Source organism: Nothobranchius furzeri, chromosome 1, assembly GCF_043380555.1.
Source record: "Nothobranchius furzeri strain GRZ-AD chromosome 1, NfurGRZ-RIMD1, whole genome shotgun sequence".
NCBI lineage: Eukaryota > Metazoa > Chordata > Actinopteri > Cyprinodontiformes > Nothobranchiidae > Nothobranchius > Nothobranchius furzeri.
Window position 1 is genome coordinate 38,601,666 of NC_091741.1, and position 13,847 is coordinate 38,615,512.

General features: G+C 48.7%; 1 protein-coding gene across 1 annotated transcript in view; it reads right to left on the bottom strand.

Annotated features, from left to right (window-relative positions):
• The window catches only part of LOC107386826 (thyrotropin-releasing hormone-degrading ectoenzyme), a 203,809-nt gene that overhangs the window by 4,524 nt on the left and 185,438 nt on the right, over nt 1–13,847 (bottom strand). The window contains exons 17-19 of the mRNA XM_015961451.3: nt 6,199–6,366; nt 3,446–3,586; nt 3,287–3,368 (exon numbers count right to left, since the gene is read on the bottom strand). Of these exons, the coding sequence (XP_015816937.3) occupies nt 3,287–3,368; nt 3,446–3,586; nt 6,199–6,366 (391 nt within the window). The remainder of the gene's footprint in view (nt 1–3,286; nt 3,369–3,445; nt 3,587–6,198; nt 6,367–13,847) is intronic.

The following is a 13,847-nucleotide window of genomic DNA, read 5'->3' on the forward strand; positions in this document are numbered from 1 at the left end:
CTTCGACTGCCGATGACGTCAAAGTACGGCAAACCCACTCGGACAAAATACACTACACATCTATACTGTTGGAAAGAATTTAGCAGTTTCATTATTAAAATAATGTTTCTTACGCTGTAAGTTTGTGTTTATAATGGTATTTGTAAAATAAAACACTATATAGTATTCATAATGTTGAACTCCTCTTTGAGCACATCCCTTGAAGGATCATAGGTATTAGCAACACCTGTGAAATTGTATTTACAGGAAAGAAGTGTGTCCTGTTTATTGGAGTATTTTGTGTTTAGAGTTTTTGACGTCTTGTCCATGCGTAGTTCAGGTACGCTCATAGCTGCTAGCCAAAACTCTGGAGTTAAAAGTTTTCTGGCTTTACTAAAATACCTGTCTGTACTTATTTGATTGATGGTGGTTTTACTTTCTATAAGACTCCAAATGTAATCATTTGGCACGTTTCTATTTCATAATTTGTAAGAATGTAATCTGTGATTTTAGCATTAGCGTTCCTATGGGTTTTCCATGTATATTAGCATTGCGCTAACCACTCGCTGCCAAAATGCAGCCTTTGCGATTAGAAAATCTCCTTTTGTCACATCGCAACTTAATTGCACATGCAGTTAATCGTTCAGCCATAATATACATGCAGCTCTATGCTAAAAGTGTATTTTCAAAGAGGTAATGATGGATTTCTTTGTAAAAGTTGTCCATCTTTCCAACAGAAAGATTTGCCTGGACCCACGTAACGTGATTACAACGTAACGTGATTACGTAATTCCGTAAGGTTCATGTTCAGCCAATCAACTACTTTGACGTCATCGGCAGTCGACGGACCCCGAGCAGATCCTGTACCGACACCGGCATTAAAAAGTCTCATTGATGTTGTTAGTTTTTCATTTACAACCTTTAAATCAGAACCTGTAGTGAGACGACTCCAGCAGTAAAAAGAAAAGGCTTTCATTAAATACAGAAATTTAAAGGAATACAGATCTGAGGATCTCCCGTGAGCGGAGAATTAACAGAAACCTTTAAAGTTGAAGAGCAAGGAGGAAACTTTGTGTTGTTCCCAGTTTGACAGATTCAGCGGAGCGGGGAGGAAAATCCATCCCTGCAGCTGATTTAGTTTATATTGTTAACTCCGTACGCTTTTGCTTTCCACACCGCCGTCGCGGTTTCTGTTTGCTTTACTCGTCCCTGTTCCCTGCGCTCTCCCGTGTGTGAGCCACCGGAGACTTTTGTTCAGATCTGAAATAAAAACGCATGTCAGTCTTTTCCTTTGTTGCAGTTTTTGTATTCAGGAGTCTCGTGGGAAATAATAATGTTTTGTTCAGAGGTTTCTCTGACAGCCAAGGCCGTGCAGACTGTAATTTGTTGCCATACCAACAAGAGGAGTTAAAAAAAGATGAAGGGTATATTTCTATTCGGAAGCCCCTTTAACCCTCCAGCTTTTTATGTTACTTTTCATTTGCCGCTCATCTTTTCTTCCTCTGGATAAATTGGTGAACCAGCTGTGAAATGAATCAACACAGGATGGTTTTATTCAGATTTACTTGTTCAGCCTCATCAACCCAAGCACAGGGAGCTGATGAGGAGGCGGGTCTCTGGAGAACCTCGGGAACAGGGCGTGTTCAGTTTCACCTTCAGCACCGGCTGACACAAAACGTGAGACTTGGGTATTCCAGCGATACCGGGGTCCCCGAAAGAGAAGGCTGAAAACTCGGAAAGTTACTTAAACTAAAACCTAAAAACGCGTCGCTACGTTCCAGACAACAACAGGAGCAAAGGTCAAGTTCATGAGCTGGACCGACTCATCAGTGGTACGATCTCGTTTAAGACCGATTTTAAAGAGGAAGCACTTGGAATCAGTCATCCACGCTTTCGTTACCTCCCGCTTGGACTACGCTAATGCATTATTAGTTGGAACTCCTGTCTTTGCCCTGAACCGGTTGCAGGTTGTTCAAAATGCCGCTGCTAGGTTTTTAACAAACACAAGTCGACATAGCCATATTACACCAGTCCTGGAACATCTTCACTGGCTCCCCATCACATTTCGTGTGCGTTTTAAGGTATTGATGTTTGTTTGTAAAGCCCTACACGACCTAGCCAACACATTCTCACACTCAAGGCGCCAAAATATGACGATTCGGGACGCCCCAGCGCGTCAGGAGACGACGATCAGGGACACGCTGGGTCACGTGGCTCCGTTGCCGTCACTGTTTGACGGGCGCGGTCACACAGGCATTATTCGACTATTTAACCTTCCCCTCACCCCAATCCTAACCTTAAGGTCCATAAACTGTGACCTTAAGGTTAGGATTGGGGTGAGGGGAAGGTTAAGTAGTTCACAAGTAGTTCTAATGTCCGTCTCACCACCGGCATCAGATACCGACGCTCTGGGACGCTGCGTCATCAGTTTGTCCCTGATCGTCGTCTCCTGATGCGCGGGGGCGTCCCGACTCGTCATATTTTGACGCTTTGGGTGTGAGAATGTGTTGGCCTAGCTCCTCCTTATCTGTCCGACCTGCTGACTCCCTATGTACCTACTCGTGTGTTGAGGTCAGCTGACCGTCTACTGCTCAGCATTCCCGGATGTTCTACAAATAACGAGGAGAACGTGCGTTTGTCCACGCTGCCCCCATGCTCTGGAACTCATTGCCCATTACCGCTAGGCTGGCGTCCTCTCTGCCTGTTTTTAAATCTCGTTTAAAAACCTACTTTTATGACTTGGCTTTTAGACAGTGATTCATGTCATCCCGTTATGATTTTATAGTTTTTATAGTTGTGTTTTGTCTTCTTATTGTTTTTGCTTTTGTTTTAATTGACCCTGCCTGTTCAGCACCTTGGTCAGCTCTCACGCTCTGTCTTAAACTGTGCTATAGAAATAAAGCTGGTATGGTACTGACTCAGGCGGTTCTGGGTGGATGGAGCCTGAAGGCCAGCTTCTTACATATAGCTTCATCCTGGCACCACCAGAGGGTCGTGCCAGGATGGCGTGTACGCGGTAGGATCGTCATGGAAACAAGCTGCTGAGTAGAGGATGCAGACATGCCAGAAACAGCCGTTTTCTAGGTTATCGAGAAAGCAGCGTCACACTGGTCAGAGTTTCCTTTGATCCAGCCATGTTCTCACGTTTGTCTTTGAATCGGCCTAAATGTGACTCTTAAGGAGCTGAAGAGGTCTTCAGCTGGAATGTTTTATAAAAGTGGGACGGAAGAAGTGACTTTCTGCTCCGTTCCCTTCCAAATGGACCCAGAGAACCCCTGCAGGAGCTCAGCGACGTCTGTGTTTTTACCTCGCTGAGCTCTCGCTCCGTGTTCAGGAACTCTGTGACTCCACTGATGAGTTTGGAATTCATGAACAAAGCTTCTCCGTATCTGAGAAGAGGGAGGACGTCTGTTAGCCACAGCGACTCAGCAAAAAATAAAAAATAAAAACACGAGGAGGATCTCACCGCGCGTTCAGGATGTCCCACTTCTCTCTGAAGTATTTCCAGGCCAGGCTCCGACCCTGAGGGTTTCTGCCCACGTGGATGATCACGTCGATCACGTCCTGCTCTGGGACCAGGTCCGACGTCAGGGACAGGTTCAGTAACCTGGAAGGTCACGGGGTCAAGGAAGTAAAACTGCACAGGGGTCAGAATGGACTGGGGTCCCCACCACGTTTAAAAACCAGCACAACGTCCGCATCGCCAGCGCTCGTGCTGCTGTGCAGCGTTTTACTGTGAAAGCTTATATACATGCCAGTGTGCTGCAGTGCCTGCTGCCCTGGAAGGTCAAATGGACAAATGCTTATATATATAAATAATTAATAAATACGGTCTAACAAAACCTGCACATTCAGCTGATGCCCTCAGAACTATTAAAAAGATCAGATAAAGGTTTCCACCCGGACCGATTTAGACGTGACACACTCTGAGCCTGGCTGTCAAAACGTCAGAAATCGGGACTAAAAGTGACCAGATCAAAGTCCTCAAGGCCACAAAAATGTGATTTTTAAACAAAAATTAAAAAGTTGCCTCAAAATAAAAAGATTTAAAAGTATGAAAAAGTTACAAAGTGTCTCTTTAAAAAGGAAATCTGAAATAGTTTAATAAATGATTCACTTTTAATAAAAAAACACGATGATGTGAAGAAAGTCTCATTCCAATAAAAACTTCTTTATCTGTAAAATAAAGTTTGAGGAACGAACTTCAAACTCGAGACAAATCAGCCGATTTCAGGCAGAAAAGGTCAGAAGGTTTGTCCCACTGGCGTGTTTCTGTCGACTCAAAAATCACTTCCTGTCAAAGCGAACATGAGTTACAGTAATCAGATTACTCGTGGAGGCAGGTGAGTGACAGAAACTTTCAAAAACACAATAAAGAAAAATGTTTTTAGACGCCAAACGAAAAAGGTTTGTTGTCAAAAGTAGCTGTTCCCGTGTGTGTGTGTGTGTGTGTGTGTGTGTGTTCCTGTGTGTGTGTGTGTGTGTTCCTGTGTGTGTGTGTGTGTGTGTGTGTGTGTTCCTGTGTGTGTTCCTGTGTGTGTGTGTGTGTGTGTGTTCCTGTGTGTCTGTGTGTGCTCCTGTGTGTGTGTGTTCCTGTGTGTGTGTGTTCCTGTGTGTGTGTGTGCGTGCTCCTGTGTGTGTGTGTTCCCGTGTGTGTTCCTGTGTGTCTGTGTGTGTGTGTGTTCCTGTGTGTCTGTGTGTGCTCCTGTGTGTGTGTGTGTGCGTGCTCCTGTGTGTGTGTGTGTTCCTGTGTGTGTGTGTGTGTGTTCCTGTGTGTGTGTGTGTGTTCCTGTGTGTGTGTGTGTTCCTGTGTGTGTGTGTGTTCCTGTGTGTGTGTGTGTGTTCCTGTGTGTGTGCTCCTGTGTGTGTGTGTGTGTGTGTGTGTGCTCCTGTGTGTGTGTGTGTGTGTGTGTGCTCCTGTGTGTGCGTGTGTGTGTGTGCTCCTGTGTGTGTGTGTGTATGTGTGTTCCTGTGTGTGTGTGTGTTCCTGTGTGTGTGTGTGTGTTCCTGTGTGTGTGTGTGTGCTCCTGTGTGTGTGTGTGTTCCTGTGTGTGTGTGTGTGTTCTTGTGTGTGTGTGTGTTCCTGTGTGTGTGTGTGTGTTCCTGTGTGTGTGTGTGTTCCTGTGTGTGTGTGTGTTTGTGTGTGTGTGTGCTCCTGTGAGTGTGTGTGTTTGTGTGTGTGTGTGCTCCTGTGTGTGTGTGTGTTCCTGTGTGTGTGTGTGTTTGTGTGTGTGTGTGCTCCTGTGAGTGTGTGTGTTTGTGTGTGTGTGTGCTCCTGTGTGTGTGTGTGTGTGTGTGTGCTCCTGTGTGTGCGTGTGTGTGTGTGCTCCTGTGTGTGTGTGTGTATGTGTGTTCCTGTGTGTGTGTGTGTGTGTGTGTGTGTGTGTGTGAGTCTTTCTATGTGTGTGTATGTATGCGTGTGTGTGTGTGTGTGTGTGTGTGTGTGTGTGTGTGTGTGCCGTTTCAATGAATCCCAAATCAATTTTCTCTCTTTCCCACAATTCCTCCGTGCTGAATTTATTTCCTCTGTGGCCAATCAGTGTGCTTCAGAGCTGCACTGTGTGTGTGTGTGTGTGTGTGTGTGTGTGTGTGTGTGTGTGTGTGTGTGTGTGTGTGTGTGTGTGTGTGTGTGTGTGTGTGTGTGTGGCTAATAGGAGAACAGTTTACTGAGCTGAGAAATCAACAGCAGCACACACGTCTTCTCTCTCTGACGTGTGACGGTCGGCCTCTTCGCTTGAGCCTCCATCAGATTCTGACGTTTATTTAAACTGGATGAACTCTGATAATCTGTCTTCAGACAGAACGACCGTTGTTCAGCTCCCTTCAGAACGCTCCAGTCACCGCGGTCTGAGCGAGCGCTACGCTACCAGCTGCTGGTTTTCGACGCTGCGCTGATCAATATTTCATGTTGAGAACAAAACAAACGTCTGTCTGCTGTAAAGGCGCAGGGAGATTATAACCACCGACTCATATGCCCGGATTAACCAGTCCTCCTTAAAAACGGAAGTATTAACTGTATTAAAACAAGGAAAAATGACCTGATGAGAAACTAGAAGGTTTCTGAAGAAAGGCGGAGTCTGATCGGGGACTAAACTCTGCTCTAATCTGATTGGACAAAAGGCTTTTATCTCTAAAACATGCCAAGAGAACCATGATGAACAGAAGTGTTAAAGCAGCAGAAAGTGGCTCATGAGGGTCACCATAGCAACCACACACTACCTGTTGAGGAGGAAGGTGTTGTCTGAGCAGGTCAGCGCCTCCAGCAGGATCTTCTTCTCTGAAACGGCGTTGGTGGAGTGAAACTTCATCCAGATGAACTCCCACACGTCTTCGTCCATCAGACTGACCCCGGTGCAGTAGACGATGTCCCGGATGTTGGGAGGAATCCTGCGGGAAGAGGGACACACGGAGAAGCCGTTTAAGGATGCTGGGAAGGCTGTGACTGGAGGGAAGAGCAGAAGCAGAGCAGTAAAGCAGCCCAAAGCCCAGATAAGGCATCCCCTGGATTAACCGGGACACTTCCTGGGTTCTGATTCCAACTCCATTAAAGAGTATCTCCTCGCCTCTGGACAGGAAATGCAAACGCAGACACGCCTAATCCTCCAGCACCAGGCAGGATTAAGCAGAACTACACAGACACGGTTCTGTTGGAGTAAAAGTAGTTTTGTTCTAAACCAAACACAAAATCATCCAAGAACTTCTTTTTAGAAGAAGCTCAGAAACCAGATCAGCTGTTTGTGCTCGCGTCGGGCCGAAGGCGCGATCCAGCTCCTCTGTTAGGAGATGTTTGTGTTTTTAGTTTGTTTTAAATCCTCCAGCAGACAGACATAGAGACAAAGATTCTCCACCCAAAACATCTCACCAGCCAATCAGGCAGCAGAGGACTTCAGGAAGGAGATTTAAGGGCTCTGCGTGGCTTTTGGTAAGAGAGTGGTTTGATCTACTGGGATTAGAACCCACAACCCAAGACTGATCAAACTAGTTATAGATGATGGGAAACAACAGCGGCTCAGATCAGCTCTGGTTCCCACCGAGCTCTGCTCCAGCAGCAGACACCAGGTGTCAGCTAAGAACAGGAACCTGAGGCTACAATTCCACCAGGATCACCAGACCCGGACCCGGAGAGACCGGGAAACCCTGTCCAGGTCTGATGCTGCAAACTAACTCTAACCCATCTTCTGATGCTACTTCCAGCAGGACCATGCACCAAGTCACAAAGCTCACAGCCTCTCTACCAGGTTTGTAGAACTGGACTCCAACGGCCTCCACAGCCACCAGATCTTAGTCCAGTCTAGAACCTTCCGGACGTGGCGGAACGGGAGCTTCTCATCATGGATGGAGCTGGTGCCGTCATGTCAGGATGGACCAGAGCCTCTGAGGAGCGTTTACACCTTGTTGAATCCACACCACCAAGACCCAATGCTAGAAAAGTGTCTCTAATAGTGCAACAGAAGAGTGTGTGTGAGTGAGCATCAGTGTTAGAACATAAACGCCACAGAGAAGAACCTCCCAGCTGGTTCCTGACCCGAATCAACAGCAAAGTCAGACATCTCCGTCAACCGCAACTGCAACCAAGCCAAGCGATCAGGATCCAACACCGTGTGTGTGTGTGTGTGTGTGTGTGTGTGTGTGTGTGTGTGTGTGAGGGAGTGATTCAGGGACAATTGCATTATTTACCAGCTTGGGAAATAATTTTAGAGATGCTCCACTTAAGAACAACTTCAACATTCCTGCTGACTGCAGCACAAATATCTGCCAAATACTGTCTTATTAATGCGTGTGTGTGTTTAAAGTGAAGCTAACACACACACACACACACACACACACACACACACACACACACACACACACACACACACACACACTACTAGTTATCACGTAAAACATCAACCAGCTGCTTTTATCAGGTTTAGAGCTGCTGCTGTTATTAATAACTCAGGAGTTTCTTTTCTCTCTATAGATAGATTACAGTAAAATCCTCCTTGGAAACTTCCAGATGGCTGTGATACGTACGTACGTTTGTGTGTGTGTGTGTGTGTGTGTGTGTGTGTGTGTGTGTGTGTGTGTACTCCTCCTGAATCATCAGGCCCTGCCTCAGCATCACACGCCCCTGCTGACAGTAAACATGCCTCTCCACCATCTGCTCCGTCCGTCTGACTGCTGCTAAAGTTTGGGAAGTTGCCTCTGAACCTTGACATTTACAAAATCATTGATTTTTATAAATCCCTGTGAAAGTTTTGTTTTTATTTGTTTGTGTTTGTAGCGTGAGGAAGTATGGGGTTTTCTGTGCCAAAGGTTGTATTTGCCCGGCTGGGTCGAAGGTCGAAGCTGGGTCACCAGCAACTTTCACCCACAGATTAAGACCTTCTTCAGCCTTCAGAGAGTACAGACGCTTTTTTCTCAGCTCCCTTATCGGCTTCCCCAAGGCTCTTGTCCTGTCTGCCTACAGAGCACTTCTCTGCATTTCTCCTGAAACCACTACTCTATTTTGGAAATATGGACTTAATTAATTGGTCATTCAACGTGATTGACAAAATTTTCTCTACGATGAGAACGGAGAAGGGGGCTCCCACCTGTCCCGAGGGGACATTCGCATCGGGATATGCACTCGATTCTTGGGAGGTCTGGCGAATCGTGTGCCTCTCTCAGCTGTCCATCGAGGACGTGGAAGATTTGTGGATATTCGGCCTGATGATCACTGGATTTCTTCTGATTGGAGTGGGAGGATATCTGGTTTTCTGGAAATTTGGGAAGACGGGAGCGATTGGAGTGCGACCCGTACCCACGGAATGTGCCGCTCGTGCGGTGACCTCACAGACTGGGACGTTACTCGAGGTGAACCGTAAGCTGGACAATGTCCTTGCGGCGTTGCCTGTGTTAGTGCGCAAGATGGATTTGATCTCGGAGAGGGTCGCCGGACGATGCGGGGATGTGGAATGTAAAATTGGCTTCACTGGTGGACATGAATGACCACTTAGAGACTACAAGACGGAGGGGAAGATTATCTCTGTCTGCCCTAAACAAAGTTATGTTTATCCTTATCTGACGCCATAGCAGCCTCTCAAGGCTGCCTCAACACACCCCCACAAAAGGAGGAATGCCGACAGATGCTGTGTCCCGACCTTCACCCTCTCCCTTCAGGCTATATCTGCAGGGACCTCAATGTGCTCTCTGTTCCTTATCTCTCCCTCCCACCTGTTGTTCTGCAGCTGGTCGATGCGCCGCAGTGGCAGCTCCCATTGGAGGCTTCAGGATCCCGCCCACCCCCACCTCCCCATTGGACTCTGATGTTGTACACGTGCTGTCTGTGCTTCCATGTCAGGTGTTTTTTTGCATTGGAGTGCTACACCCTGCTGGTGTAACCCTGTTAATGCCTTTTTTTCCCCTCCCTGAACTTTCCTCATGTAACACCCTTTTCATCTAACTATTAAGGTAGCGCGACTCATGTTGCGAATGACCGCAGTCACCAATTCTTGTTATGTGTCTTACCCACGTATGTCTGATCTTTGAATTGTGTGTGCTGAAACTGAATTTCATTTCTCTGTATGTCCTGCACATGTGGTAGAAGATGACAATAAATGACTCTTGACTCTTGACCTGAGCCGCCAGCGAGTCTACACGATCCCACAACAACCGAACACCTGGTCTCCAGAAGAAGGAGTTCGCACACAAGCTAGCCATAATAAAAGAGTCTTACGCTTCCTTTGTTTATTAATGCTAAATAATCATTTTATCACTTTGCTCATTATAAATGTATTTTAATCAAATGAATGATTATTATGCTTTGGGTAATCATAATGAACTATAATGAATCAATACTTAATTAAATAATGTTTAGAGATGTTTGGTGATGACCTTCACACTCGCTCACACAGGTCTGCATTCACAGTAACGCCAAAACACATTTGCTCTGACGCACAAATTTGCTTTGGGAAGAGAAGTGGGTTTTGGCAAGTTAGTGAGTTCGGGTTTGACTACGAGAGAGAGCGGACGTGCTGAACAAACGCCAACGGGGAACGGAGCCACCGGCTCACCCCCCCCCCCCCCCCCACGCTATTCCTGTCAAGCCAGACAGAATAGCTGAAATGCAACAGCTAACGCAGACTGGTCCAGAGCCTTTGATTTCTGAGTTAATTTAAACTTGAGAAAGCGCATCTGCCAAACGCTTCATCAACGTGTACCGAGGTCAACTCTGGACCGGATCGTCAGCGCACCTTCGTCTTCTCTGCCAGCCAAGGTGTCACCTGGATGAAACATCCTCCTGTGACGTTCTGATCTAAAAGAGGGTCCTACGTACGGTGAGGCAGAACATGACAGATAGAGTTCTGGTGCAGTTTTTCTAATAAGAACTAAGTTTAATTCAAATCATCACTTTTCACTCAGATTCGCCTTTTCTCTCCCTGAAGCAATCTCAGACACCTGCATGCACGCATTCATAATTCCATCATCCTCAAATCTTAGCACATCCAACACAAGGTCTATTTGTGCAAGCTTAAAATATCAACTGTTAAAGATTGTCCAACAAGGTTGCCAACGTTGATTAATTTTCCTATGATTGTCATTTCAAATCATTAGTTTAAATTGAAGAATTAAAATTCTTAAATTTCAAACTTGTCTCTTCCTTGAACTGAAACACAGACACACGGATATGATCGTCAGTTTATCGATGAAAACAACCTTTGAGTCTTCTTATCTCTATAAAATTTGGCTATTAATTTATTAAAATTAATATCTCAAATTAATATGTAGAATGGTTCCTCTCCTCCTTGAACCGTCACCTTATCGTGGTGGAGGAGTTTGAGTGCCCTAATGATCCTAGGAGCTATGTTGCCTGGGGCACTTAGTGCCCCTGGTAGGGTCTCCCATGGCAAATTGGTCTTAGGTGAAGGGTGAGACAAAGAACGGTTCGAAGGATCTTTCATGGCGGTGAAAACGAAGAGTCGGAGTACCCGGCCCGGAGGGTTACCGGGGTCCCACCCTGGAGCCAGGCCTGGGGTTGGGGCCCGTGAGCGAGCGCCTGGTGGCCGGGCTTTCGCCCATGGGGCCCGGCCGGGCCCAGCCCGAACCGGATACATGGGCTCGTCCAACTGTGGACCCACCACCCGCAGGAGGAACATGAAGGGTCCGGTGCAATGTGAATCGGGTGGCAGACCAAGGCGGGAGCCTTGGCGGTCCAATCCCCGGACAAGGAAACTAGTTTTTGGGACATGGAACGTCACCTCGCTGGCGGGGAAGGAGCCGGAGCTTGTGGCAGAGGTTGAGCGGTACCGGCTAGATATAGTCGGACTCACCTCGACACATTGCATTGGCTCTGGAACCCGAGACCTGGAGAGGGGTTGGACACTCTACTTTGCTGGAGTTGCTCCGGGTGAGAGGCGGAGGGCTGGGGTTGGCTTTTTGTTAGCCCCGAGACTCTCTGCCTGTGTGTTGGGGTTTACCCCGGGGGACAAGAGGGTAGCTTCCTTGCGCCTTCGGGTCGGGGAACGGGTCCTGACTGTTGTTTGTGCGTATGGGCCAAATATCAGTTCAGAGTACCCACCCTTTTTGGAGTCCCTGGGACGAGTGCTAGATAGTGCTCCATCAGGGGACTCCATTGTCCTGCTGGGGGACTTCAATGCTCACGTGGGCAATGACAGCTTGACCTGGAGGGGTGTGATTGGGAGGAACGGCCCACCTGATCAGAACTCGAGCGGTGTTTTGTTATTGGACTTCTGTGCAAGCCGCAGTTTGGCCATAACGAACACCATGTTCGAACATAAGGATGCCCACCGGTACACTTGGTACCAGGGCAGCCTAGGTCACAGGTCGATGATAGATTTTGTAGTCGTATCATCTGACCTGCGACCGTATGTTTTGGACACCCGAGTGAAGAGAGGGGCGGAGCTGTCAACTGATCACCACCTGGTGGTGAGTTGGATCAGATGGCAAGGGAACATGCCACGTAGACCTGGCAGACCCAAACGCATAGTGAGGGTCTGCTGGGAACGCCTGGCAGAAGAACCTGTCAAGACGGTCTTCAACTCCCACCTCCGGCAGAGCTTTGACCACGTCCCGAGAGCAGTGGGGGACATTGAGTCCGAGTGGGCCTTGTTCCACTCTGCGATTGTCGAGGCGGCTGTTGCTAGCTGTGGTCGTAAGGTGGCCGGTGCCAGTCGTGGTGGCAACCCCCGTACCCGCTGGTGGACACCAGAGGTTCGGGGAGCCGTCAGGCTGAAGAAGGAGGCCTACAGGGCGTGGCTGGTCTGTGGGTCTCCGGAGGCAGCAGACAGGTACCGGATAGCCAAGCGGGGTGCAGCAGTGGCAGTTGCCGAGGCAAAATCTCGGGCGTGGGAGGAGTTTGGTGAGGCCATGGAGAAAGACTATCGATCGGCTCCAAAGAGGTTCTGGCAAACTGTCCGGCGCCTCAGGAGAGGAAGGCAGCAACTCGCTCACACTGTTTACAGTGGGGATGGGGAGCTGCTGACGTCAACTGAGGCTATAGTCGGACGGTGGAAGGAATACTTTGAGGAGCTCCTCAATCCCACCAATGCGCATTCCGAGGAGGAACCAGAGCTGGGAGGCCTGGGGATGGACTGTCCGATCTCGGGGGCAGAAGTTGCTGAGGTAGTCAAACAACTACACAGCGGCGGAGCCCCGGGGGCGGATGAGGTTCGTCCTGGGTATCTCAAGGCTATGGATGTTGTAGGGCTGTCATGGTTGACACGTCTCTACAACATTGCGTGGTCATCGGGGGCAGTTCCTAGGGAGTGGCAGACCGGGGTGGTGGTCCCCATCTTTAAGAAGGGTGACCTGAGGGTGTGTTCCAACTATAGGGGGATCACACTCCTCAGCCTCCCTGGAAAGGTCTACTCCAAGGTACTGGAGAGGAGGGTCCGATCGATAGTTGAATCTCAGATAGAGGAGGAGCAATGTGGTTTTCGTCCTGGCCGTGGAACTGTGGACCAGCTCTATACCCTTGCAAGGGTGATGGAGGGGGCATGGGAGTTTGCCCAACCAATCCACATGTGCTTTGTGGATTTGGAGAAGGCTTATGACCGTGTCCCCAGGGGCACCCTGTGGGGGACGCTCCAGGAGTATGGGGTGGGTGGCTTTCTGTTAAGGGCCATTCAGTCCCTTTACCAGAGGAGCGTGAGTTTGGTCCGCATAGCCGGTAGTAAGTCGGACCTGTTCCCAGTGAGGGTTGGACTCCGCCAGGGCTGCCCTTTGTCACCGGTTCTGTTCATCATATTTATGGACAGAATTTCTAGACGCAGCCGTGGTGTGGAGTGTGTCGAGTTTGGTGGCAGGAGAATCTCGTCTCTGCTTTTTGCGGATGATGTGGTCCTCCTAGCTTCATCCAGCTCTGACCTTCAGCTCTTGCTGGGTAGGTTCGCGGCCGAATGTGAAGCGGCTGGGATGAGGATCAGCACCTCCAAATCTGAGACCATGGTTCTCGACCGGAAAAGGGTGGCTTGCCACCTCCGGGTCGGGGGAGAGGTCCTACCTCAAGTGGAGGAGTTTAAGTATCTCGGGGTCTTGTTCACGAGTGAGGGTAGGAGGGATCGGGAGATCGACAGGCGGATTGGTTCGGCGTCTGCAGTGATGCGGACGCTGAGCCGATCTGTCGTGGGGAAGAGGGAGCTGAGCCAGAAAGCCAGGCTCTCGATTTACCGGTCGATCTACGTCCCAATCCTCACCTATGGTCATGAGCTTTGGGTAATGACCGAAAGAACGAGATCGCGGATACAAGCGGCCGAAATGAGTTTCCTCCGTAGGGTGGCCGGGCTCAGCCTTAGAGATAGGGTGAGGAGCTCGGACATTCGGGAGGGACTCGGAGTAGAACCGCTGCTCCTCCGGATCGAAAGGAGCCAGTTGAGGTGGTTTGGGCA